The sequence below is a fragment of the Aulonocara stuartgranti genome (assembly GCF_965226115.1).
Source record: "Aulonocara stuartgranti genome assembly, chromosome: 4".
NCBI classification, from domain to species: Eukaryota; Metazoa; Chordata; class Actinopteri; order Cichliformes; family Cichlidae; genus Aulonocara; species Aulonocara stuartgranti.
Genome location: NC_138942.1, coordinates 17,859,401 through 17,886,672, shown reverse-complemented (window position 1 = coordinate 17,886,672; position 27,272 = coordinate 17,859,401). Strand labels below are relative to the sequence as shown.

Here is a 27,272-nt window from a genome sequence, read left to right as displayed (position 1 = left end):
ACGCAGCGTTCCTACGGGAAAGTAACGGTAATCGAATTACCGCTTTTGCAATAGTAATCCCTTACTTTACTTGTTACCTGAAAAGTAATCAGATTACAGTAACCTCTCAGACCTCTGTGGGTGCAAGGAGGGTCTAAAGCGTTTTACTACAATCTAAAGTCTTTGTTTCCCTGCTGAGGATGAGTAAGAAATAAAAACTGTTTGATCAGTTATTCTTTTGTTGTAATGATGCTTCTTGGCAATAAATCTTATACCACTGGAAAGCCTCTTTATTTCCTCTTGAATGGTGGTGCCTCATTTGCAAGGAAAATGCATTTGTGGCGGAAAACAGCTTCTGCGACTGAGTGTTGTTCTGAGCTTCAGGTGCCGACAATCATCTAGTCTAGACAATCTCTGGCCTCACAGGCCTGCCACGACTGCTCTTCACCGTCAGGCCCGTTTGCACTGGTGTCGGCAACATGTACACTGGAACGTGAACATGTGGAGGAACGTTATGCTCAGCAGTAAGTCCAGATTCTGCTGCAGTTGGATCATGGAGTTTAAGTGTGAAGATTGCCAACTGTGCACAGATAGGTAACAGTTTTTGGTGTAGGCAGTGTGATGGAGAGATGCTGCAACTTCCTTACTGGAAGAACGAGTTATCATTAAAGGCTTCAAATCTCCACAGTCTAGGACTGTACCGCTCATGCCATCCTGGTTGAAGAAGCCATCCCACAGCAGTGTATGACCAAGCTGCTGACCGGCATGAGGCAGAGGTAGGAGGCTGCTGTGGGCATGTATGGTTCTTCCACATGTTACTGAGGCATCTCTGTTAACTGAATAACTTGTTAAATTTCCAAGATGTCTTGTTTTGTCAGACTTCGATCCTCACATGCAATAAACTACACCAAACAAGAGTTAGTAGCAGAATAAGCTGTTTGGCAAGAGAAGATTTGGCAGATTTTTCCATGGGTGTAACCCACAAATGCATTTTCCTTATAAATGTGGCAACACTTACGGGGAAATAAACAGGCTTTCCCAGAGTGTAAGATTTATTGCCAGGAAGCATTGTTAGAACAAAGACACAAATTTCCTTATTTTTTGCGCTGTGTTTAGATTCCTTGATTTTTTTTCCCCCCTGTTGGCTGCAAACTTTTTCATTGTTCTATAAGCATCAATATGTGATCCTAAAACTGGACATTTACAACAAAAAAACCAAAACAAAAAGTGTTAAATCTGTTATTACATTTATTCTCTACTTGCTCTCAGCATACTGAAGACCACCAAAGACCTGTTGTTCAATCAAATACTGAATTAAAATCCATCAGTGGCTGGGGATCTGATACTATAACAAGAGTTATAGTATTGATAAGTCTGTTAACTTAAACAGATTGTCTGTATTTTGCTTGAGCTCTTCACATTTTTCTTGTAGCCTCTCTGTGGCCACTGCACTACTTCTTCCTGGAGCCTTCACCCAGCACTCTTAGATCAGCACCCATCTGTCTTTGAACCACAGCGGCTGGCCAAAAAAAAGTCACCTCTTGGCTTTAACTAAGGAAATAGTGTCTTCCATGGGACCGAAGGTCTAGGTTCATCAACTGATGACACAGGCATATTCCAAGCTGTCACAGCTGATGAGCTGCAAATGAAGCTTCAGTTTAGACCTGAGAGTCACTGAAGTTCCCTCTGGGCCGATTCCACTGGCGTCAAGTCCTTCAAAAGGAATCAAAGTAAATATTTTACTTGACACGAGTCTGTTTGCCGCGTTTACATTCTCTTGCTGCTTCAATACCTCAGGGCGCTGACGTCTGCACATACCCTCACTGATCCCGAAGGTCTCGCCTTCTCCAATGTCGTGCCGAGGAAGAAAAGATGCACTCATGCGTTCAAGTAATTAGCACTAATCAGCTTTGCACTGACCTAGTAGGCAGCCATATTGATTTCAGGGGCTAATCAAGAAGAAGTTTAATGACACGGCAATTAAAGTGCTCCAGTAAGTGAATTACACCTGCAATTAAATGCTATGGAAAAGCCATTGTGGGAGAAAATTATCTAAAATGTCATCAGTGTATACATTTAAACGTTAAGGAGTGACTTCTTTCGCTGACTGGACTTCTTCTAGGCATTGTAAAAATATAAGAAAAAAAACAATATTTACAACTTCAATCTTTATTTCTTTCAAATAAGATAAAAGAAAATTTGTTATCAATAATACAAGTACAAAAATGTATCAGAACACAGACGAATATACAGGACAGAGCATGACAGTGAGAGCTTAGGAAGTAATATGTGGATGAAAGAAAGATCCTCGGTACATGATGGGAGGAAAAACAAAGTGGGCTGGTCAGTGGAAGACTAGATTAAAAAAAAAGAATTTAAGGGGACTGGATAACGTCGAAATGTAGTCAGCCTGGCACCAACAACCGTGCTCTCTTTCCAGTTTTGGCCAACATGCTATGAAAAAGCACAAAAACCCTCCAATAAATAAGGCGCCATGACGGGCCCAAAGCAGGGGAAGTGTGTGTGTTACTAATCTGAATATATGGACTACAACTGACGGCGTTCACATTTTATATCGTGCATAAATACTTTATCATCTTAAATCACTCTTAAGATATTTCTATTCATAAACAATGACATTTATAAGTGGGAATTAAAAACAACTTTTAAAGAGAAACACGAGCTGCGACAGAAAAGTTAAGTCAAGCGTATGAGGTGCTCTCTGATAACCCTTTTTGGGAGTGGGGGGGGAGGGGTTAACTAAGGGGGAGAGAGCTGAGTGAAGCTGCACTGCTCACACTTTACATTACTGTGTGTTACATGTTGGCAAAGCGCTGCCTGGCCCTTCTCCAACATGCTTTATGCAGTGATCAAGTGCAAGTATCATCACTTTTCACACGTCGCTATAAGTGTGTGCTTAGAGGAAAAAACAAAACTGTGGCCCACATTCCTACAGGCGCTGCTAAAAACAAAACACCAAAATCTGCAAAAAGAAAAGTGGACGAGTTTAATATGTTACGTTTTAAGGCACTTCAGTGTCAGTTCGTTCGGTTTGGTGGAAGCTGAAATTTTGGCACCACAAATATTAACTGTAAGCAGGTAAAAATCCCTCTCTCGGTCAGCGATACTGAGGGGATTTATTCATGAAGCAATAAACTGACATAAACCGTCCATTCAGCCACCAAAAGTCACCGATAATGAAGTCCCTCTGGCAGGCGTTTGAGTTTTTCGCACCCTGTGAGGTGGGGCAGGAGGTTTGGAGTGGAGTGGGTTGGAGTGAAGTTGAAGGACTGTTGCTGAACATCAGAGTCTCAGAACAAACGAGTTACGCTGTGATGGCGGCAGGCGGCGTCTACATCTCGTGGGCGGTGAGATGATGTTCTGGGATACCGTTGGCATGAGCCACCATCGTGTTATTCTCATTGAGGCGCCTCACGCGATACATTTCATAGTGGATGCTGCTGGTGATGTCCTTAATGTTCTGCATGTGGGTCCTACAAACAAAAACACACACTGTGGCATCACAGAAGTGTCCGTCCATCTCAAACCATCACAGTTTTTACATTTTCTACTCAACCACCTTAAAATTTAGGGTACAAAGTGTGGACAGATAATTACTGCTGTAAAAAACACACACCTTTGTATATATGGATTTTTAAAGAGGCTCGTTCACACACTGAGAAGTTGTTTAAATGAACGAGGATCTCAAAAACTTGAAAAACTGAAGTTTCCAATGGTGTTTCTCGATGTATTCAAGGGCAATTTTATTCTGTTCTATATAAACTGAATCTGGATTTGCAGTTTCAGATGATGAGCTGGTCAAAATTTATATTAACAAACTGAAGCAGTCTCATTCTTGAACACAAACACACTACCTAAAACACCGAAAAACACAACTACAGACCATTTCTACATGGTATATAGAGACAGTGAAACCAATTCTCTACGTTTCACTCATCCTAAGAACTGCAATGTTCGAGCACACGACAGGAAACTATAGTCACTTTATCTCGAGTTTGAAAATAAAAACTACATTTACTTTAACATGCTGACTGGACACATCCTCCTGCTCCTTTGTGTCCTTTATTTTGCCTTACAATAACCTCAAACGGTTTTGAATCCACCTTGATCCAGCATGTACCTGTGAACTACCAGCACACTTGCAGTGTCAGACAGACCGCTCAAACCGTGTCTTTAACTGTTGTGTGTGTCTGACTTGAATCACTCCAGCTGTCTTTACAGACAACAGCTCATGGTTTTTTTTTGCACTTTGTGCCTGTAAACATGTCTCATATCAGTTTTTCCCTCTGCAAATTTGCGTTTCTGCTTTTACTGCACTGGGACTGTGATCACTATAAAACAGGTGGATTCACTGAAGCAGGACGTCTCTTGTCAATGTTAACGCATCATCACGATCACTGCGATTAAAATTTTTTTACGCCATTAACCAATCAGGAGCGCAGAATGGACAAACTTTGGACAAACTGCCCGAATTGCGTTGACAGAGACATTTCAGGGATTTTGCGTCATTTTGCGCTCCAGATGGGTTAATTGCGGGATGATGGATAAATCCGTGTTAACGCATTAACACTGGCAGCTCTATTAAAAACACTTACATATTCATTCCTATTGCTACTACATACATGTGACACATGTGATTCATGAGACTGATCAACCACATGCAGATTGAGTCTCCCTCTCTGTGTCTAAAATTACAAAAATCCCTTTATTTATGATGAATCTGTGCCAGATCCTCATCTGGCATAAACCTGTGGACTTGCAGACTAGTAGACAACATGCACTCACCTGATGAGGAGATCCCGTAAATAGGCAAACTCACAGTGGGCTATGTTCTCAACTGCAGAGAGAGAAGCTTTGAGTTAGAAATGATCAAACGGGAGTTAAAACAGGTGCTAACAGGCTGCAGAAGCTTCATGAATAGCTGGTGCTGAGATTCTTTAAGAGTCCAGCAGGTGGAGTCAGTGATCCTAGTGTGATGGCTCCATGCAGCAGGCCATCTTGCCCTCACCTGCTGCAGCTTTCATCCACTTTGAGTATTTTCTGAGGAGATTAACTGCATCAGAATTTCCCAATGATGTGTGCCTGTGTGTGTCAGCACAGGCACACTCTGCAGGAAATTAAACTTCCTTTATGAGGCACTTGATAAAGGGGTGGGGCCTCCTGTCTGGAGTAGCTAACATAAAACTGGAATTAAAAATGACTAAACTTACACATTTTCTCTGCTCAGTGCATATCCAATGTGAGGATTCAGCAGACATACTCTTTGTATGGGAATGAGAGAGGTTGGGACACCAAGTAAACAATCAGGCGTCTTCATAGCGACTGTCTGGTGGAGGCCTGAGTCAGCTACATGGCACACGACTGCTGTCTGGAGAGCTGAATGGAGCATTGTTGACACTCTGTGACCAGCTGACTCCCAGAAACCCTCCCTTCTTTTTTCCCCCTTTTCTTTTTTGCTAAAAGTGCATCATTAATATAAATACAAACGAGAGTTGTACCTTCAATGGTTCCCCACTTGGTCTTCCTCCCCAGCAACCTCCTGCCGTTGACCTGGTACTCCTGATCACTTCCCACCACAGCAAATGGGATCATCTCCTGTTCAAAAGGTTAAAAGTAAACGGCTATTAGAGTTAGAAATCCTTACAGAATGGATTTCAGATAGAGCCCAAAGTCCTGCTTGGTGATGCTGCTGCCCTTACCCTGATCTTTTCATTGATCATTCGGTCCTCTGCGTCCTCATCAAATTCCTTCTGTGGGTATACGTCAATCCCATTGGCTCGCAGCTCTTCCCTGATCTGGTTAGAGCATGTTCAAATATACACACACACACACACACACACACACACACACACACACACACACACCAAATCTTTAACCCACCACAAGTCTCTTAATCTCTGGACTAATTAGGCGGCTGTTCTTGATGTATCCTTCTGAGAGATCAAACAATTGTACCTAAATATGCACAGGATGCAGATTAAGGTTGCATTAACGCTAATCTATGCCAAAAGTTTGGGCTTAGTCGCTAACTGCAACAAACAAAACGCAAAACCCTCACAGGATGTACGCCTAAACCTGTGTGCACACAGAGTGTGTTAATGAGGGAAAGGGAAATCCTGAGATCCTTGAAAACAAAGCCAATAAAAACCTCATAAAGGGGTCAGCTGTTTAAAAAAAGTAAAGGCAAGCAGAGAGCAAAAGGGTAAAAGAATATAGGGATACTTCAGAGAAGTTGCAATGCCACTAAAATCTAATAGATGTTACCTTCTTTTTGAAGAAGTCTCTCTCCTCCAGCGTGAGTGTATCTGCCTTGGCAATGACTGGGACGATGTTGACCACTTTACTCAGACGTCTCATGAATTCGACATCAAGAGGCCGAAGACTGAGGAGACAACATGAGAGAACCGGGAGGAAGACATTAGATTTAAGAACAAAAGCACAGGAAATTGTAACGCAAAGCTCTCGCACCAGAGGGCAGATGTTCCTAAGAAACGTCCCAGATGGAGGAACATTTACAGTTCCAACTTCTTATCATGCACCCATCATTACACAGAGTATGTGAACATCTGCTTGATACAGTTAGGGGAAGCAGCTAAGGCCTTTCCCGCAGTTTGAGAAAGCATCTGCATGTGGTTAGAGCAGCGGATTCTGGCCTGGCTAACGACTCTTTCACACAGGCTGCTCGTTGTCAACAACAAGGCTTGTGCACTCGAGAAAGAGCACGCTGAGAAAGACAAAAGTGCAGAATTGATTGCATGCACCCAGACACACACAGAGTCTCTGTCTCTTGCGTCCTTCCTGCCTCTCCCCCATTAGGCTTTTTAAGGCAAGCCTGGAGCAGCTGCTGGCCGGGCCATGTGACATCTGCAGTGTTGGATCAACATGAAACGCTGCTTGCTGGAGACGGGGGGGGGGGGGGGGGCATTCACACCAGGCCCCTGCCTGAGTAAAGACATGCCATGAGACAAAAATTAATAGAGGTGCAGCATTTGCTCTGTTATCAGTTGTGTCTTTGTGTGCGTGCTCCAAAGGGGATGACAGTCCACAGCTGCTTCAACATTTTCCCAAGACCAGTCGCTGCACTCGACTCGAGTTACACCAATGAAAAAATAGGAATATAAAAGAAACTATGAGCTGCATGGTGAATTATCATGTGTTCACCGATCGCCTAATTCCTTCTGCTAGTATACCCAGACCCCCTGAGCTCCGATCGGTGCAGGTCTGAACCAAGAGAGCGCTGAGAGGGAGAGTAAACCGGACGGTTCGATGAGAGCCAGATGTGTGGGCCTGTGAGAGGTCCAGGGAAAAACTTAGGATACTGAGCTGCTTCGGGGCCTGGCGAGAGCAGCCCATGTCTCCAGAGTGTGTGGGCCGGATAGAGAGTCCTTGTGTGTGTTCAATAAGAGGGGGTAACAAGGCAGAGAGATCTGCTTCACATTTAAAAAGTTAAGAACAAAGACAGCCTATACCAATATATGCTGACATGCACAGGCAAAGCACAGCGTTGCTGTCTGTAACAACAGCAGTTATTTAAATTCCAGTTGATGTAATTGTTTCGTATTGTCACCAAGTCAGACTTTTAGAAAACACAATGTCTGTTTACAAGAAAACTACAGAGCATAAAGAACAGCTTGTGTGACAGGAATCAGCACTGATGTTTTTTTAGATGTGTCTTTTTGAGATTTAAAACTACGACTGTGGTGTGTCATTACCAATGTCCAGTTGGGGGGATGAAGTATATGCAGCAGTGGACTCTGGAGTCTGGGATCCTTTTCTTCCTGTTGATATTGATTTCCTCCTGCAGGTACGCCTCGTACTGATCATTAATGAACTTCATGATGGGCTGCCAGCTATGCCATGGTGGAGAAAGATAATTGAAGAGGGAGAAGGAGAGAAGAGGGAGGGGAAAGAAGGGTAAGGGGGTGGAAAAGGAAGACAAGGGACAGATCAGTAAAAGGAGGAAGAGGAGGGGCTCAGGGAGACAAAGAAGAGGAGGAAGGACAATGATAGAGATCAGGTAAAGTAAGAAAGCAGGAAAAGCAAGAATAAAGGGGAGGACATCTGGTTAGAAACTCTTGTCATTATGAACTCTTATAATGCTTATATGGTTGTTGCAGCAACGTTAAGTTGTAGCCTACCAGTTCTCATTGTTGATCTGGTCTCCAAAGCCTGGTGTGTCAATGACTGTCAGCTTCATTCTTACACCCTTCTCCTCGATGTCTGCAAACAAAAGCACATAAGAACACTGTGAGCCAGCACAGCAGCAAACTGCTGTAACACAGACAAGCAGTGAGAATGCGGATGGGCATAAGCCAGTTGTCGTGAGTTGTACCGTGACTGATGGACTTGATTTCCACTGTTTTGGGAATCTTCTCCTGGGCTGTAGCCAGCACAGACTTACGGCTGACTTTAGACTTGAACAGCGTGTTCATCAGAGTAGACTTTCCCAGGCCGCTTTGTCCTGTAAGCAAAAAATAAACAAAAAAATGACAGGCAATGAGAAAAAAAACACTTCGACAGTGACTGCTTACACAGTGGGGAGCCAACGGTTTACACAATGGTGCCATAATAAAGCCAAACAAGATTCTATAAAATGACCCTGCTTCACTCCAACAATTTCAGAAGCTGTGACACCTGTCTGCTCAAACACTGCCAACAAAGCACACCAGTTTACTTCATATGCAGTAAGTGATGAGAAAAAGGGGCAGCTGCAATGAGCCAACAGCAGGACAGGACAAGCAACAGCCACAACTGCTATGCCTATGGTTGTCTTTTGTCATCTGCTATACAAGTCTCCAACGATTGCATGTGCACAAGAGTTTGGGCGTTTCCCCTGTCTAATTTCTCCAGCTCCTTTCTCTCAGCTGCCTCTCTCAACAAGTCTCATCCCGTGGATGTGGGATGAGATCCAGTCCCTCCGTTGTAATTGCAGCTTGTGATAGTAGTCCCCGTTTTGCTCTGCAGCCTCGATGAGTTTGGCTGATTTGTCCACCTGCTGCAGGTTCTGGTTAGAGTTTCCTAGCAGAACGAGATCTAGTGTCTAAAGCTGAAATCCATGACTGTTTATTTGGAGTATGTTTGACTGCGGGAATTCTTCTTGGGAAGCAGCTTAATGACATTGTGGGCCACCACAACCGCAACATCAACCTCTGGGAAAAATGGCACAGGAAAGGCTGGGGCTAGATGACAAGCAGAGACTGAACTGAAAAAAATAAAATAAAATGAGCAAAGGGAGTGTTCACTAGTAAATTAACTGTGAATGGTGATGCTGTTTTGGATGGAGGTTAGTTTTACTTTGGTATCCTGTGGAGGCAGCAGCATATGAAACACTAAAGCTTTTTTTTAATAGCCCTAAAATGCTAATACGACATATGGCACTTATGAGCCACTCAAAATAACAGCAGGGGAAATAGCATGACTGCAACAGCCACACCCAGAAATACACAAATGTAACTCCTTTAATCTTATAACTACCAGTTCAAGACACTTTCTGATCAGATAACAACACCGATGCTCTTGTTTTGCTACAGTAAGAGGATAAAATGCTCCCCCATCCGGGCAAATTGAAACAGACTTAATTTATCAGCTGTCTGTCTATATGGATGAGACCCCCTGTGACCCTTGGACCTCATGCTAACATCACCACGGGTTAATGAAGAGCTGTTTGGAGGGGCCCACTGGGAAATGACCATTCAAAGTTCAACCTCAGGTTAAGTCAACATTCAGAACTTTGATTTATGGATATGCACTCGCATGCACAGCAGCACACACTCCACGCAAACACGGATTCACAGAACAAATATGAAGCTCAACAGCTGGAAGTTAAAGGACTCAAAAGTCCACGTGGAAATTAGCATTTTATCTGCTACAGTGCTTTGGCAGTACTAATGCCACTGTGAGCCGTGTCCAAACTTGCTCCAACAGCTGCTTTCTCCAAAGTGTCTGCATCCATCATCCTACCGCTAACAACCATCACAAAACAGTGAGGTGGTGCCAAAATCCCACAAGTGCTTTCTGTATGAGGTCAAAGTCGTACAGATGCTTTTTAAACTGTTAAATTGTGTCTGGCAGCAAACATTTTCACAAGAAAAAGCAAACAAGCTGGAAGGAAATTTTTTAAAAATGACACTCAAAGTTATCACAATTCATTATCTTACCAAAAAATTTGTTCTCTTTCTATCGTCTCGCTATCCTGTTTGGATGTAGGGGTTTCCCCCCGGGTGTCCTCTTCCTTTATAGACAAGGAAGTAAATCCACCTGCTCTGTTAGTTTTAAACTGTTAGATTGTAGCTACTGCACCTGGGCCTAAGCATGACTGATGTTTTATAATCAGTCCATTATCACTCCATTTGTTTAACAGATGAGAATTAAAATAATGAAAATCCAGTGAAAATGCGTTTTTTTTGTTGATTTTCGTTTCACTTTTGCTACAATTTTTGGAGGGGAGCATAAAGTCCTCTATGCAGGTAAAAACCATCAGTTATAAAGATGCCAAACCAATTATCCAGTTCTTAAAAACCATCAATTGTTCCTACATTGTGATACAGTTAAATAATTTCACCTTGATATTTAAAAAAAAAAAAAGACACCCAAAAAACCATGGAAACCAGTTTTGTTTAGTTGTGTTTACCCACTCAGGCCTGGGGCTGCTTTCAAGCACATTTTTTTTATTTGAGGATGAGACAGACCATGTGTGGAGACGACATGCAGGAGACGTAAAGCAGTGAGATTGGGTGGGCTCGATGGTGGCCTGTTTGATCCTGAGGTGTGTAATTAGCTCCTATTTTAAAGGTGTCTGATCACAGTGATGAGTATGCCCAATTAAAAAAAACAAAATAAAAGAAAAAAGCTTCAGGCTTATATTTAAACTTGATTAGAAAGAAAAGCATCATGACTCAGTCTCAGCTCTAGTTATACATAACTGAGGTTATTGTGAGACTTAAGTGTATACAACCATCAATGCAACCATTTATTTGCAGAAGGCCACACTTTTGAGTAAAGATGGGAAATATTATTTCAACCTGAACATTTGCTAGCAGTAGTTATCCACAGTGAAGCACCAGCTCAAAAGTCTTACTCAAAGGCAACTCCTGGAATTATTTCTAATGCTTCACATGCATTTCTTTTAATGTGTGAGTGCATAAGCAGCCAAAGATTTGATCACTGCAATGCTATGTGACCGACAACAACTGTGCGAACCAAATCTGGGAATTTTAGTAAGTGCAAACAGGCTCTGCTTACCCACAACCATAATGTTGAGCTCAAAACCCTGCTTCATGGCTTTCCTCCTCATCTGCTCCAGAATGGCATCGATACCCACATAGCTGAAGTCCAACATGGGGCCGCCAGCCTTCTCCCCATACAGTCCACCCACTGCTGGGGACACCACAGCATCAGGCACCACCGCCTCAGACATGGTATTGCTGCTGTAGCTGGAAAACACTTCAGGTCCTGATGTAACACAAACAGAAACAGAGAAGGCTTGAGTTACAAGTATAATATGGAAGAAGCAATAACAGATAAATGACGCATCTGTGAAAACAGGTACTGCAAGTAAAATGATAGAGAGGTTTAAAAAAACAAAAAAAAACAAAATGAGGACTTTTTACAAGAATTTCAAGATTCTTGGTTCCTTGGAAATCCATAGGAGGAAGTAATGTACTGCACCAAACTGTCATAGTGCTGAAATATGTAATGATTGACAACTTCCTGTTATAGAACAAACCAGTTCAGCTAAGCAGCTCTTCAGGTGCTGGCAGTTCAGAAGAAAAGCTATCAGTAGAATTAAACTACAGTAAAATCTGTTAATAACACACATACACATTTGAACAAGATGATAGGGGATTCCTGCAGTGTCAGAAAAATGCATCCCTGACTGGGAAAACTCGTGTGAACACCCAGTTAAACAACAGCTTGGATGGTTGATGGCACAAAAAACCAAGTTATAGCTGAAATGGCCTGTGTGTTTGCCTAATAGGGGGAAACTTGATTAATTGTGCAAGTGGCCATGCACATCATTGCATCTTTAATGTTTGGTTTTATTCAACCTGTGATGCCCTTTGTAACTGTTTACAAAGTGCTATTAGTTATTGTTATATCTAGAGGAAAGCTCTGGGATCCATCTTCTAGTGAATGTCTGCACAAAAGTTTCTGATAATCCATCTAATGGTTGTTGTTTATTTCAGTCTGGAACAAATGTGGCGGACTGTCTAGAAGACAGACAGAAAAACAACTAAAAGCACCTCCTGACTTTCAAGGTCCTGGTTAGTCTCATGCCAGAACAGTTTATCAACCCAAAAGTAAAACTATCAGAAAATTCGCTCTGTGGAATTAGAGTAGTTTAAAATTGGCAGAACGACATCTCTTCACTTTGTTTTTGTAATGATTAACTTCATGTCCTTCTGTGAAATGCCTGCAGATGTTTGTCTAATCACAAGAGAAATATTAAACTTTTAATGTGTTCACTGAGGTCTGCGCATGCCAAAGTCACCGTACCTCTCGAGCTGTGTATGTGACAAATTTACACGACGGCAGTGTTTATGTCCGTGTGTCATTAGATACACAGTCCATGTACCATGCTACCCCTCGCAAGGCCTCCCTTTCCCTTGCTCTCTACAGTGCAGTGTTACTGTCCTGCTAATGTGAGAGTGGAAAAGAGTGAGACTGGTGAGGTTGAAACCTGATCCACCCACAGCTAACCTGGCTAACACACACAAAAGCCCTGAGTACATGCTTGACTTTGTGCCTTTAAACATGCCGGTTGCCTTGACTTCACACACTCAGAGTTTCCTCTGTTTGAGCGCACAGCTGATCTGTACGTACACATGCAAATATCAGCCCCTGGACTGCCTGCCAAGAGTTTAACAGCTTTTGGATTCCAGCGAATACTCGACCTGTTACAAGGAGAAAGTAGTCCAGACAGCAGGCCAGTTCACCCGTATCACTCTGGGAAATAAATCAACAGGCTGGTAGAAAAGTCAACACACTTCAAACTGGCACTGCACTGATTAATGGAAGAAGAAGAAAAATCTGAGGAATGGCAGTGCTGTAGAAACTCAAAACTAGCTCATGTTAACACGTTAAGTCTTGCTTTTATAATATGCTCCATTGTGTGTGCATCCATGTGTCATAGAGACCCACCTATGGAAGCAGCTCTCCTGGCCTCTTCACCACTTCCTCATCCTGTTCCAAAAGTCAGTCAGCAACTTACAGCGACTCACTGCCCTCCACCTCCCCTCTACACCTCCCCTGTTTCGCTCATGTCTTTTTCCCCTCAGCCTCACCCTTTCCTCCCTGCTCACACTGATCCTCCCTCATCGGTGTTGCCTATTGCACACCAACTCTTAGTTTTCTTGTATCTCTCCTGTTTGAGCCCCTCCTCCTTTCTGCTACTCATTTGGCTTTTAGCTTTGTTATTAAATGTGCTGGATAATACAAAACCTCCATCCTCTTCTTCTCTACACCATGTATTTTCCCTCTGAAATCCCTTGCTGATTTTTTCCTGCGACAGCTTTGTGCTGTAAACAGAGATGTTTGCAGGAGTTAGGACACTGTGGCAACCAGGGCTCCAACAACAGAGCTTCAAAGGCATGATACCAGGGAAAGCATCAAAGGAAAGAGACATGAAATGAACAAGATGGAATACTTAACATATCATCCAACAGCATCTACACCTGCAAAGCACTAAAATATAATGATGAGAAGATCATCTGTACAAGCTTAATCTTTTGTTCGAGCTGAAACATTTAATAGATGGTGGATTGTCAGTTACTTGGATACCTGTTTAATCTAATCCAAAGGCTTTACTGTCAGGACTCGTGCACAACCATGAGCTGAGCATCGACCCATTTTCGAAGGGCATAAAACGGGATAAAAGAAATTTGTTCTTTTTATTGCAACTGTAGATCTTACTTCTGCGGTCCCAGCACAGTCCTCATTCCCAGCCTCTGAGCTTAAACACTTTTCTCCAGTTTGGTATGCACACTTCTCATTTTGTGATCAGTGTGGGTTTAAAACAGGAAGAAAAAGTAGGTTTTATGGAGGTTTTTGGTTCTGTGTAACCTTTGTGGAAACAATCAATTACAGTATTTGGTCTGAGGACTTCCTGAAATGAGCCTCATTTCAGAACAATGCTCAGCACCTCTGCAGCATGTCTGTTCTGTTTAATGTTCAGTTACTATTTGCTCATCTTCCACTGTGGGTGGGAATTATAAAAGCTAAGATACAGAGTGAATGAGAGACGGACAGAAAGAGTTGTTGGTGGTAACTAACTGGTTTCCCAGCCAGGAGCACAAAGGCTCTTCAAAAGATTAACTGTCCTTCATGAAACCAATGTACTGATTTTCTCAAGTCAAAGAAGAATTTAACACCATAAACAACTTGCCAAACATCACAACACCACACAAAAGGAGTCTTGAACCACTACCGTGGGAAACCAAACTCTTCTCTACAATCAAAATGAATCACTTCATTCATGGGTAGGACACCTCTTTAGACCTTTAGCCAACTTTGGTAAACTACAAACCCTACGATGTGGTGAGTGAAGCATCGTATCAGTGGTGCAGAGAGTGTGTCAAAGCATCTGGATACACTGACCATTTATTCACCCTCTGTCATGGTTTTTAGCCAGTAATGGCCTTATAAATGTTAACTTTTTTTTTTACCTCCACCTGGAAATGTCTGGCCCTGATGGCTTAACAGCTGTTGGACATTACCTCAAACCTATCAAACACAATGGGCTGACTGAAAAAATTACTGTTGAGTCAAATAGGGATGTAAGGAATGACATATTGTGGGAACCTCAGGTATTTTAATATGTTGTCATGCAAACTGATGGTGTAAATCCTTTGGAGGTGGATTAAATGAGCCTCTCAGATGGCTTCAACCGGCCACAGCCTTTTAAGAATAATTATATTGGGCCGCTTCTCAACTCAGCATTTTATGTTTCCCCCCCACTAGTTTCAAGTCTGATGGGAAATGGGCATGCAAAAGTTACATTTGAGAGAAAATGCGATGACAGTTGTGGAATAGGTTTGCTTATGTTGCTGATCAAACAGCACAAGCACAGTTTGGATGAATCAGATTTGTTTTTCAGTGACAATTAAGGGTCATTTAAAAATGTCAGTTTCCATTGTTGCTTGCTTAGTGGTAATAAATCACCCCTGGATGACTTGCACATTTGCCATGCCATTCCTTAGCTCTACTGCCCCCCCTGCATCATGGACAAACAAAATTTATTTTAGCTATTGGAAAGCAGAGTGACTCACTGTGATGCTGTTTTCAATTACAGGCACTACAGAGGTTTTCTCTTTTATTGCTTCCAGCGGCATCAGATTGCTTTGCTTTTTTGTAAATATAGCCAGAAGTCTCATCTCTGCAGCAAAGCATTTCAGAGAAAAACAGCAAGACACAAGGAAAAGAAGAAGACCGAAGTGTGGAGAGAAAAAAAAAAAAAAGGCAGACGTGTGCAGATAGGCATGAGATACAGAGGAGAAGCAAAAAGGAAGATGGCTGTCGTTGAGTAGGGGGGAGGTAAACAAGATAAGGTCAGTGAGAGGAGGACAAAGAAAGGCATGCAGAGGGGGAGAAGGAGGGGAGGAAAAAAAAGTGTGGATTGCAGAGATTGTGATTTATTCCAGTTTTGGGCCTGGGGCATTCCTCACTAACTACACACAGGCCTCCAAACTGAGATGCAAATACATTCGAATCCAGCTAAACATCTCCCTGTTCACTGGATGGTCTTTTCAAAAGGCACTAAAACTACAAAGGAGTATGAAGAAAAATGTGACTCTGTCGCCTATGTTTAGATGCAGTGTGGCCAGAACCACTGAGCCATGGCTTAGCTGTCCAGGGTGTTGATCTCAACAGGGTGGTGAGCAGGTCAGAGATCATGTTCCCAGTTTAGGTTGGAAAGAGCTGCACTGAGGTTAGTCCCCTCATGACAAACCTGTGGTTTGACCCTTTGAATAAACTCTGTAGAATTTAGAGGAATCCAGAGAGAGAAAAGGATGGAAACTTGGAGTGTTTGTTATCTGCAACACTGACTCACTCAGGGCATCTGTAAAACTGATTGTACAAAATCTTTCCCTTCATCGCTTCACTTTTACAACTGTTTTATACAACATGCAGGCAGTTCCACAGTTTTTCTACTATTTTAATGAGCCATAACGTACACAAATGCTTTCTCTACTAAAGCATTGCACCGAATGATTAAATGCCAGGCTTTAAACAAACACTAAGCTACGGATGATAAGATCCAAACAATTGCTCAAAACCTACAGTCACAAAAACTCCTGTTTTTCAAAGGAAATTAGATTTGTTTTTATCCAACGTTACATGAAACGGATCAAGAATGTAGTAAATGACACTTGCTGTCTAATGGGTCCATTCATCACAAAATGATTTATGATTTTTAATAAAACAAACTCTCAGCCAGCATCGCCCCTGTGTTACACTGTATTACCCAATGTGGGTTTATAATGATAAAATGGCTAACTGATCCCATTAGCACAGCAGAAAACTGCTTTGTTAAACTAGCCATGATTTGGCTGCTGAAACATCTGAGGCGGCTTATTCTAATAATCAATTAGCATTTTGACCACATGTTGTGGATTCCTGGAAACAGCTTCCAAATCCCATCCTTGGAAAGATCTCCACACCTCCTGCTTGCTTGTGTTTATACACCACTTTGCATTTAATTTAATTTAATTATTCATCCCCACTCTCCTCCTCAGTTGTGCTCCATCTCCCTCCCTTCACTCCCAACTGTAGGCAGTTTATACAGTAAGTTTCATCCAGATTGATTGCATCCAGGAAAATTTAGGGAACAGCCACGCATATATTAATTTAATCCATTGTATCAACACCAACACAAAGCTGGTGAATTCCTACAGATAACCTTAATTATATTTGATTGAAAAGGTAAAATGAAAGAGTTTGTGTCCAAGCTCCACGTAACAGCAGGCTTAATTTGTTTCATAGCAATGACAGCTCAATAATTTAGTATCCACCACTAGGCATTAATCCCATCAAGCGATAAAATGCACAAGTTCAGGTTAATCTAAGTGCTTGTTTGGAGCTGTATGTCAAAGACACATTGGTTTACTAATCCACTAAATGGGTTTTGAGATCTTTGTTCTTTTTAACAATCTATTTATGGGCTGGTTAAAAACATCTGCTGCGTTTGTCTTCCATTTACATTCCCATACAGGATGAAGGCGGTTTGCAGTCGTGTCTCATCTTAACGCCGCTAGATTTGTTTTGATGGTAACCCAGATGCCTCTTGAGGAGCGTGCGGGCTGCTTCAAATTTTATTTTATTCAATGTGATAAAAACGACTGATTCTCAAGCTGCCTTTTTTATGGTTGATTTCCCACAAGAGATGGTGCAAACACAGCTGAGAAACTTGTGTAGAAGCGATAAAAATGTATTCAATTACATTGAACTGGGGTTCCGGTAGCCCTCCAGCATTGAATCAATTCGATACCCCCAGACCACATGGGTTTACAACACACACAAACACACAAACCCAGTTACCCACCCTCTGACAGTGAAGCCTTTTAATAAAAAGGGGAAATTGGTTTGGTGGCAGTGCAAACACTGACTTTAATAACACAACAGCCTGAGTGTTTTTGCAACAAAGCCGAATTCCCAGACTCATCGTTCAGCTCTCAGGAGAAATGTGCCTGAGAGATTATGTCACCTGCCACTATTTGCCTGGAAATGATGCAGATGCTTAAAACCAATGATAATCAGTCTCTTAACAACATACAACTTTGTATTTGCAGCATGCAGCATCAGCAGCTAGGGTTACTTTGCAGACAGCAGAGAAATGTAAATTACTGTAATGACAGCAGAAGCCCACAGGTTTGTCTAGACTTCCAGAGGAATGTGTTCGGCCTCTAAGCTGTGGTGGTGCACAAGAGAGCTGTTGTCTTTCTAGGCTCTTCAGCTAATTCTTACACCAAGCAGCTCCAAAAGAAAAAAGAAAGAAAGGAAAAAAGGGAAAAAAAAAAATCAAATCACTGAGCGCACCAGGTAAGGTTTCACCTATACATTATTAAATGCATGCATGCCTCAATTTACCGTGCGGACACCCAAGTGCAAGCAAGAAGACTTATTGACTCAATTCAAGGCTCAGGCTGATTTAGTTTCAACTAAACATCTACAGTTAAGGAAATACATTCCACTGCAGCAGATCATGCCTTACAAAAAAATATTCCACCCTAAAGCAACTGCTAAACTTTACCCTCTGAGTTTACACGAAAGCAAAATGAATCAGGAAGTTGTCAGTTTTGTGAGCGTCTTTGTGGCTAGGCTAAATAATACATTAGTTATCCATTACCTATTGGCTACTTGCTGACAGTAATAGAGCATGTGGACTGAACCAATGTAATCTCAGTGAATGGGTCAAAGTGTATCAGTGAAATGGTTAGCTGACAGTGAGTGTGGGTCTAGAGGGGCAGGGGGTTGAGGAATCTGACCTCTGTTCGTGCACACGCCTCACCTTAGAAACAACAGTTAGAAGAAGTGTTATTTAAACAAACAAAAAAAAAAAAAAAGTACAGCGAACTCAGTTGAAAAAGTTCTGCTTTTTTAACATTGCACAGACATAATTATAAATACCAAATTATCTACAAACTAACCAATGTTACTTTAATGCTCAGTTGACTAAAGGTGGACTTAGAGGGCAGCTGTCCTTCACTATTGAGACAGAAGGCTCAAGGTGTTCAAATCCTTAGAGAACACAAACTCACTATTCCATCAAAAATGCTGTCAGCAGCACTCCTCTGACACAGTCTACAGCCTGTGTGCGAGCTGAAGCCTGTCACCTGGGTCCTCTCCAAGTCTCAGCAGCAGTATTTATGGACTGTGTTTGACCCACATACAAAGCTTAAGAGTGTAGTGGACAATAAGTGACGTCACAGTGTCAGTTTAACTTGAAATGTGACTCCTTACTCAAAGTAGTTCATATTTACATGTTATTTCAGTTAATTTCAAGTGAACCACCATCATCTCCTCACCTTTGAAGATTTTAAAGTCGTATATTTATCGTGTGTGGCAGCATGACACTTCTAGGTCACTGTAGGTGTAGACAGCCAAACACTTGTTACATTAGACCTTAAAAGCGTTCCCTATAAAGGGAACATGAGCTTATTGTGTTATGTAAGTTTAGAATTGTCTTCTTTTAACATCTTCATTGCTAATCTATCAACATCAACACTTGCAGACGACTGAATCATCTCAAAATTTATATGCAACAAGTTACAACAAAAATACGACAGTTTCCCTTTTTCCACTCTTCTCTTGTGGTGAACATCTAACGCACATACATGTACTAGAAAACGCAAACCAGTTATTCAGAGAATCTGCTCCCGGGGAATCCAACAGAGATGAAATGTTATCGATTTTACAGAGCTCTGGTTACATTCATGAAATGTTTTGCATTTCAAACTCATGATGCTAAATTCCACAATAGATACACAATCTTACTGATCTAACTTCTTGACTCCCGATGTGCACAGACAGACAAAGACACGCAAGATGCAGAAGGTAACGATGACCTTTTCAGCTTCCCATTAAACAGTGGTGAAAGGCCACAGTCTGTTCTGCACAGGGGCCACAACAGAGCTCCTTTCAGCAGCTCTGCGTGTGTGTGCGCGCATATGTGTGTGTTTCTGAGGCAAACCAGAGGCGGGTGACTTTCTGAAAAGGTGAGGGGCGGTTGGTGTTTCCACCGGTTTGATATTAGCTGCTGAGAGGAATTCCTTGTATTCTCCAGGTCAACTTTGGATAACAAAGCCTGGATGATAAATTCTGAGGCCCAGCGTTGTCATCAGCTGCTGCCACATGACCCCATAGCCAAGAACTCGCACTATCACTTTGTCAGTGCTTAAACAAGAGCAGAAAAAGTAGTGAAAGAGAAACCTGATCTGTACAGAGCTCATAAAGAAACACTAATCCGAGGCTAGCCTGTTCTACTTTCCTAAAAGGATTCCTTCACTGTACTTTCCAAAAGCACATCAAAGCCTACGAACCACGTGTGAGGTGCTAACTGTCCACTCTGCATACGTATTTAGCCTGGTAATATGTCATTGTCAGCAACAGCAGTCCAGTGTGTGGACAACGTCAGGAGGAAGGAAACAAAAATAAAACTGGGAGTTTAAACAGAAAAAAATGGGGTTGAACATGATGGAACATCCCCCTGGATACATAAACAGACGTGTGTGTGTGTGAGTCTGTGTGTGTGTGTATTACACAGAGAGATCGATTACAAAGCGTGCCACACAGCAGACATGCACAACATTTAGGAGATGAAAGACAGGGAATGCAAAATCTGAACAATGGTAATTATCCGTGAAAGCATGCTCACACAAAAATGAGAAAAATATCCCAACCTGAGATCCTGAGCACTGTCTGTGAAATACACAGCCATGCTTCTTTACAACAAACAAATTAATAGCCACGTGCATATTTAAGCTTGGTTAAAACACATCAGTAACATTACATGTTTGAACAGCTGGACTCAAAAACAAACTGTTTTCTTTCTGCTAAGAAGACAAACACACAAATCGAGAACAAAGGACAAAACTTCCTTCCTCCACTTCCAACTGATTTTTAACACACACACACACACACACACACACACACACACACACACACACACACACTCCCTGCCAGTATGCAAAGCACTCACCGTGTGTGAAGTGTTTGTGTGTATGAGCTGTCCCCTGTCGAAGTGCAGCGCTCCAGTGAGAGGCCAAACTCTGCTGTGGCTCTGGAAGCTCCCTGCCTGCCCCTCCCACCCATGCCTGTCATGTGACTCTGCACGCAAGGCAACACCACACGCCCACTTCCTTCAAATAACCCCGACCCTCCCTCTGACAAATAAAAGGGAAAAAACACCCCCACAACTTCCAATGCGATAAAAAGTAAATGTTAGCAGAGAACGGACAAAGACAGAGCGTCAGTGGCTGCGATAAAGAAACAACAGAAGAGCTGTGTGTGCGTGCGCCTGCAGCTCTGCAGGCTTTAGGCCAGCTTCTCCTCAAGTCCCACATTAAAAAACAAAAAACTAATTACTTTGTCTGGACTCCTTATCTCCTCATCTTTACGTCAAACTACTAACACTCAGTCCCTTTAACAAATCAGTACCCTCCATAAATCAAGACTCACTGATTTCTTTTCCCCCTCTTTGCAAATTTTATATCATATTGGCTTTTACAGCAAATCATTTAAAAGAAAAAACAAAAGAGTAAAAATGTTTTAGATAAAGCCAAAGAAATCAAGCAGACAGAGCAGGGGATATGATGACATTTATCCTTTTTTTTAAAAATTCACAGGAAATTGTTGTTTTTTTAAAGCAGCTTTTGTAAGTACTGAATAATCCCACAGCAACTAAACTGAAATGTTTGGCAACAGTCAAGAGCCTGGATAAGATATCCTCAGACATTTCAACAGTAAAAAACATTACAGGGATGATGTACAAACACTTTAATGCTGTTACAGTAACAATAAAAGCCACATGTATACATAGTATGACAAAGTATGAAAAGCAATAAAATAATATAACATGAATCCATGTATTAGGCAGGTATATTTATTTATAGCATATATTAGATTGTATACTGTAAACAGATGTATAAGATGAGTTAGATGGGGGTAGGAATGGCTGACCAGGATATGGTCAACATCTTGTTCTCGTTTTCCTCTTGAATATGATGGCTTTTAATGATTGTGTTTATTTGTCTTTTATTCCCTAATACGTATTGACATTTGTTACTTATATGTTCAAAATAAAGATTTGATTATGACAGTGCAAACACCAACAACTATTACTATTTTCCAGTGAAAATATAAACAAAATACGAAAAGATGAAATCTAAAGAATGGCAAAATGAGATGTTAAAAACACCTGATCCCTTATCTTCCAGTACCTGAGAACAAACCAGTCACTTTGGCTGATTACTACTCTTTGGAAGTGTGTATATTCATGCCAGATTAAAGAGGAAGGGAACAGCTGTTTTCAGGCTCACAGGAAGTGTAATTACACACCAGTGCAGCAACTTGAGTTTAACCTTGCGCACACACACACACACACACACACACACACACACTCTCTCTGGGCAACACCTGCATTCCTTGAAACGAACAGTCAGGTTCCTGAAAAAAACCAGGCGTAATATGTTGGAGAGACGTGTCATTACTCAAACTCAGAGGCCAAAATAAACCAGGGCTTTTAAACAATGTCCATCTAACGAAACTGAAACATCAATATGGACCTGAGTCCTGCACAATACCAACACACGATTCATTAAATCCGACACACAAACATAGCTGGACTTGTAACTGTGATAAAAACCAGGTTTTTACCAAATATGGACGTAAAATAAACCCTTGTTGTCGTTAGTTTTACAGGGTGGAGAACCCTGCAATTTCCCCCAAACTCGGGGCCCCGTCTCTCTTACAGCTTTTCGCTCTTTGACCTTTTTCGTTCTTTTCAACTCACTCTTTCTGAAGCTCACCTTTATCTCCCCAATAAAAACCTGATGTTTAAAGTGGAGACACTGGAAATGTAGATAATTCTGACAGCACTTAATAATGGGTTTAGGAGCTGGTTTATTACTCAGCTGCACTTTTTTTCACCAACACGACACAATCATCTTTGAAATCTTCTTCTGTGGATTATGCAGATTATACAATAGGAAGACATAACAGAGCTTTTCACTCCTAATATGCATTGCAGCAGTGCCAGTGATGAAGCAAGCCATAGATAGTTTAAATAAGGGGCAAAGGTCATGACTTAAGACAAATTAAAATCTACATTTAGGAAGACTAAAGCATCATCCTGAAGTCACGTACACAGCTGTGTGCATAAAACTGTGCCACTCTGAACTCGAAACACAAACTCCTCTTCTCAACATCACTGCCACTCAGGAGCTGCTCTCCAAAGGTTTCACTATTAACTTGTTTTTTTTAAGCCTAAAATAGACTTTTTATGAGATACAAATTCCCTCTTTCAGATTTTCTTCTTAAAAACGCTGACTCCTGAGTGAACCGTGCATGCATGCATGCAGCGTGGGCCAACCATCATTTGTTTGATCTGACATAACTTGGCAGACTTCTTTATTACAGAGCTGCTGTGCTGCTGGGGACACGGCCTTCTTAAATGAAAGAAGAAAAAAAATATCTTAATTTTGAGGAGAAGGAGACAGAAAGCCGATGTCAGGGGCTGAAGTTTGTGGGCCACGCTGAGCCAAGATTGTGTCATGTACTGGCAGGCAGAGCATGAAGCTGCCTGGCTGACCCCTGACAGTATTCCTTGCAGTTGGACTTTCATAACACAGAGATACAGAAGAACCATAGATTGACTGGGCGCATTACATTAAAGGCATCACAGGTTGTCTTTTTCCTCCATAGGAAAATAGTGTAGCGTACGACTAATACAGAGGGCTGCAACACATCTTAAATCAGTATTCAGTAGACTGCAGTGCACGGGGTGTGTGTACAGTTCTGCTATGAACCATCTTAGGCTGATAAATGACACTACCAAAAATAAATAAATAAATAAAGGTTCGTTAGCTGACATGCATGCTGAGGTTTCTAAAAAACAAAAAAGCAAGTACAGAAAAATTAAATCAACAGCAAGGATCTTATTCATTTCTGCAACACTCATGCTGCTCATGTGAAAGATGTGGGTGGTGGCCACGGAGAAACTAAATGTTTCCTTTGTGTGTGTGTGTGTGTGTGTGTGTGTGTGTGTGTGTTTCTACCTCACCCAGAAGGAATACTTAAGCCTCTGTACAGGATAAAAGGAGAAACTTGAGCATGTCTTTATGTGTAAACATTTGTGAGTTTACTTAACCTAAAAATCTATTGTGCACCGTCACACTGTGACGCTTGGATTTCCATTTGGAGATGAAGAGTAAACACTCGCAATGTAAATAACATTTAGGGGCCAACTTTAGGGCAAATCTACCGGAAATTAATGTAGGTCAGTGTCCTCTGAAGTAACAGAAACACTGTGTGTGTGTGTGTGTGTGTGTGTGTGTGTGTGTTTGGGGGGGGTTGAAGATGTCACATGAATCCAATTCTCTGGGAAGAGGAAGTACTTCCTCACTGAGGAGGATTTGTAGTAAACAGCTGAATGAGGCCCTCTCAGGGTTCTGAAAACAGCTCCTTCACCCTCCTCCACCCGATGTGTGTGTATGCCGACACTGAGCCACTCAGCTCTGTGTTTGTGTATTGTGCTTCTTAATGTATAATACAGTGGACTTCAACGTATCTTTGACAAACGTTTTCCAGCTCCAGGCGCTACCTTCCAGGTGCAAGGCCAACTACCTGTGTGACAGCAGCATCTGCTGGTAGCTGGTAGAGTTGCAGCAGTAGAAGCAGCTCCACGAGCTTCAAAACAGCATGGGTCAGTCTCCAGCCTCAGCTTTGCAGTGCAAAACTTGCATATCTAAAAATTTGGCAAGTGTATATTTAGTTATTTTAACATGATGAAACTTAAAATTTGAGTTGTGGTGCAAACATTTTTGTAAATAATCGTAAAGTTTTTATATGGTGACAGGAACTACAGAACATCTTTAAACAATGAAAACTAAAGTAAACAAATTATAAATGAAAATATAGCCATTAAAAACACGTGTACACTATTTAAAATTCACTCAACTACAACACGAGAGACTCGACTGCAATTTCAGTCCCTCACCTCTGCAGTCGGGCAGACACACCCATATTCAGACTTTGGATTAAATGACCAATAATCAGCTTTTGTATTTTAACAGAACCAAATTACCACAAAAAGAAACAACAGAACAAAAAAAAACAAAAAAAACAAAAAAACAAACCCCACACTGAAATGCAAGCTGGTTTTGCTCTTTTACAGTGAAGAAGTCTTTTTTAACAGGCAGACTGTCAGATTTCCTCTAACAGCAAAACAACCGGCAAAGCTTGTTTTCCTGGTTTCGTTTCTAAGGAAAGTGAAATCTAAAGGGAGTTACTACAGGCTCACACAAACATACAGATCAGCCATCGAAAGCAGCAGATTTACGCAGGTAAGCGTCTTGTTTTCTAGCGGCTACATTTTTGCTTACTTTTGCTCACATGACTGCTGACAAATTTACAATCACTAATGCAGCGTTTATCAGGTGACAAAATATTTACAAATACAATGAAGTTGACCGTTTTTTGTATTAGATTTCACTATGAAGTGGATTACATTTCACTCCGTCTGTCTTCCCATAAGTTTTTCTTGCAAATACAAACACTCCTGCAAAATTGCACTTAAGTCTGCAGCAACAATTTTCAATTTGTTTTGTTTAATTAGTTTAAAATCTAGTTAGTTTAGGTGATTTTCATGGGACCAGTGCCAGACTGAAAAAAATTTAATTCTAAATTAATTCATTAGGATCACTGTTTGGACAAATACAAATGTTAAGGCATGTTTTCGTTACAAGTCTTTGACTCTAAAACTGCCATAAAACAATATCTACTTTGTTTTATTGCTCTTCTTTAACCTGACCGTTTAGGGACTTTTACTTTGTTATTTATCTGAAGCTGAAAGGAGGCTTCATCACATAATGGATGGTATTAATCAGGGGGAAAACACCTGTGAAACCAGTTTTAAATAATGTTTAAATACAGAGTAGGACAAATGATTGCATGGTAATGAAAACATCACATAATCATTAGATCACTGGTCACAATGACAGCATGGGCTAAAATATGGACGAACAATAAAACTAATAAGCATGTAAATTTCTCTACAGGATGATGATGACGTCAGCAAGAATTACTGTGCTGTGTGGCTGTGTGGCTCTGCTCCTGACCCTGACTTCTGTGTCAGCTGTAAGACGAACACTCAATTCAATCAATGATTTGATGTCAGTAGGCTTCGGCCAGTCTGTGCCGATCCACAGTCTTGTGCTGCTCCACTGGTTTGCCAACACTGTTAACATTGACAGAAACGATGTCATACATCTGACCTTTAACCCAAACCATGATTATGGGTCCCACTATTATGGCAACAGTGGGAGGCTGTTTGAACTATCGCCGGGATCCACATACTACACCATTGGTAACATCAATGAATCAACAGCAGCCCAATTACCACCTCATGTCCGAGCCCAGTCAGGACATGGAAACAGAGTTCGAGTCGTTATTAGAGTCATGGAGGCATATGGAGTGCGACAAGTAGAGCGTGTCTATATCACGCAGCATTATAACCAATTTAACTATCGAAGGTCAGATTATGATCCAGATCAAACATATGAGGTCACTACCAACCTCTTAAGAGAGATCAGAGAGTTTTCTATGGACAGTGATGACATGATATCATTAAGGTATCTTAGGGATCGCTTTGGACGCAGGGCTAATGATTTGCAGTTAGAACGCATCAGAAACATGTGGGGTCACCTTGCTTCTCTCGGACTGTTGTTCCACATTGTGGGGTATGCTGGGCCAGTACAATCCTACTGTAACCAAGTCCAGTTGGCATCAAGAAGAAATGATTTATGGAGCAATATTCAAGACTGTCTAGGTTTCTTATGTCGTTTGTTGTTTGCAGTTTTTTTGGTAGTTGCTGTTTTGTGTTCTCTTTTGTTCGCAGCAGCAAATAAAAAATAAGTAAACAATGTGAAGAGAAAACTTGTTCCAAGATAGACTCTAACTAACTAACTGTTGGACCAGAAAACCATCTGGATCTTTATTTTGAACATGGTCTTCACTTGTTTTGGGAAAAAACAATTAGCCAGTTGCAACATCTGTACCACTAGATGACTGATGAGAAATTTTGTAAAAGTGTTATAAAACTTTCCACTTTTCACTTGTTATTTTTACTCTCTAATATGAGTTAATTTTGTGCTAAGTTTGAACATTTTAAATGGATAGACCCACAGCATGCTTTCAGTGAAAGGCCAAATCAATATTTTGTATATTAGCTACTCAAAATGGTTCTTACTGTGCATCATCTGTACAATATCTACTCATGTCTAATCTAACAGTAGTGACTCCCAGCAGATTCATCCAGTGAGGCTCAAGGACAATAATCCTGATGGAGAAATGACAGACATGTTGATTAAGAGTGTATTTGACTGATGCTTTTGAATTTTCTCTGTAATCTTGAAACTTTTGTGCTCATTAAACTGTATTTTCAAGCGTGAGATGGTCATTTTCAATGATGTGTTGTAACCGTCTTGATTCAAAAGTTGTATTAGACATGCACATATTAGATATATGTGCATTGTTCACAATGAAAACTAACTGCATGC

General features: G+C 41.4%; 1 protein-coding gene and 1 long non-coding RNA gene across 9 annotated transcripts in view; one reads left to right on the top strand and one right to left on the bottom strand.

Moving 5' to 3' along the window:
• Positions 1-2,132: 2,132 nt before the first annotated feature.
• The window catches only part of LOC309705332 (septin-9-like), an 82,946-nt gene continuing 57,806 nt past the window's right edge, over positions 2,133-27,272 (bottom strand). For 6 of the 8 annotated variants that reach the window (XM_082531083.1, XM_082531086.1, XM_082531084.1 and 3 more), the window contains 9 exons: positions 11,242-11,451; positions 8,333-8,461; positions 8,139-8,220; positions 7,713-7,850; positions 6,265-6,382; positions 5,700-5,795; positions 5,499-5,595; positions 4,786-4,837; positions 2,133-3,473 (listed from right to left, as the gene is read on the bottom strand). In XM_082531083.1, the coding sequence (XP_082387209.1) occupies positions 3,332-3,473; positions 4,786-4,837; positions 5,499-5,595; positions 5,700-5,795; positions 6,265-6,382; positions 7,713-7,850; positions 8,139-8,220; positions 8,333-8,461; positions 11,242-11,451 (1,064 nt within the window). In that variant the 3' untranslated portion in view covers positions 2,133-3,331. Of the gene's footprint in view, positions 3,474-4,785; positions 4,838-5,498; positions 5,596-5,699; positions 5,796-6,264; positions 6,383-7,712; positions 7,851-8,138; positions 8,221-8,332; positions 8,462-11,241; positions 11,452-13,140; positions 13,234-20,695; positions 20,812-27,272 lie in introns of those variants that run through there. The other 2 variants (XM_082531088.1, XM_082531089.1) reach the window with 2 other exon arrangements.
• Positions 24,742-27,164, top strand: LOC309705336. The gene is made up of 2 exons (XR_014276536.1): positions 24,742-25,058; positions 25,773-27,164. It is a non-coding gene; the product is annotated as an uncharacterized lncRNA (long non-coding RNA).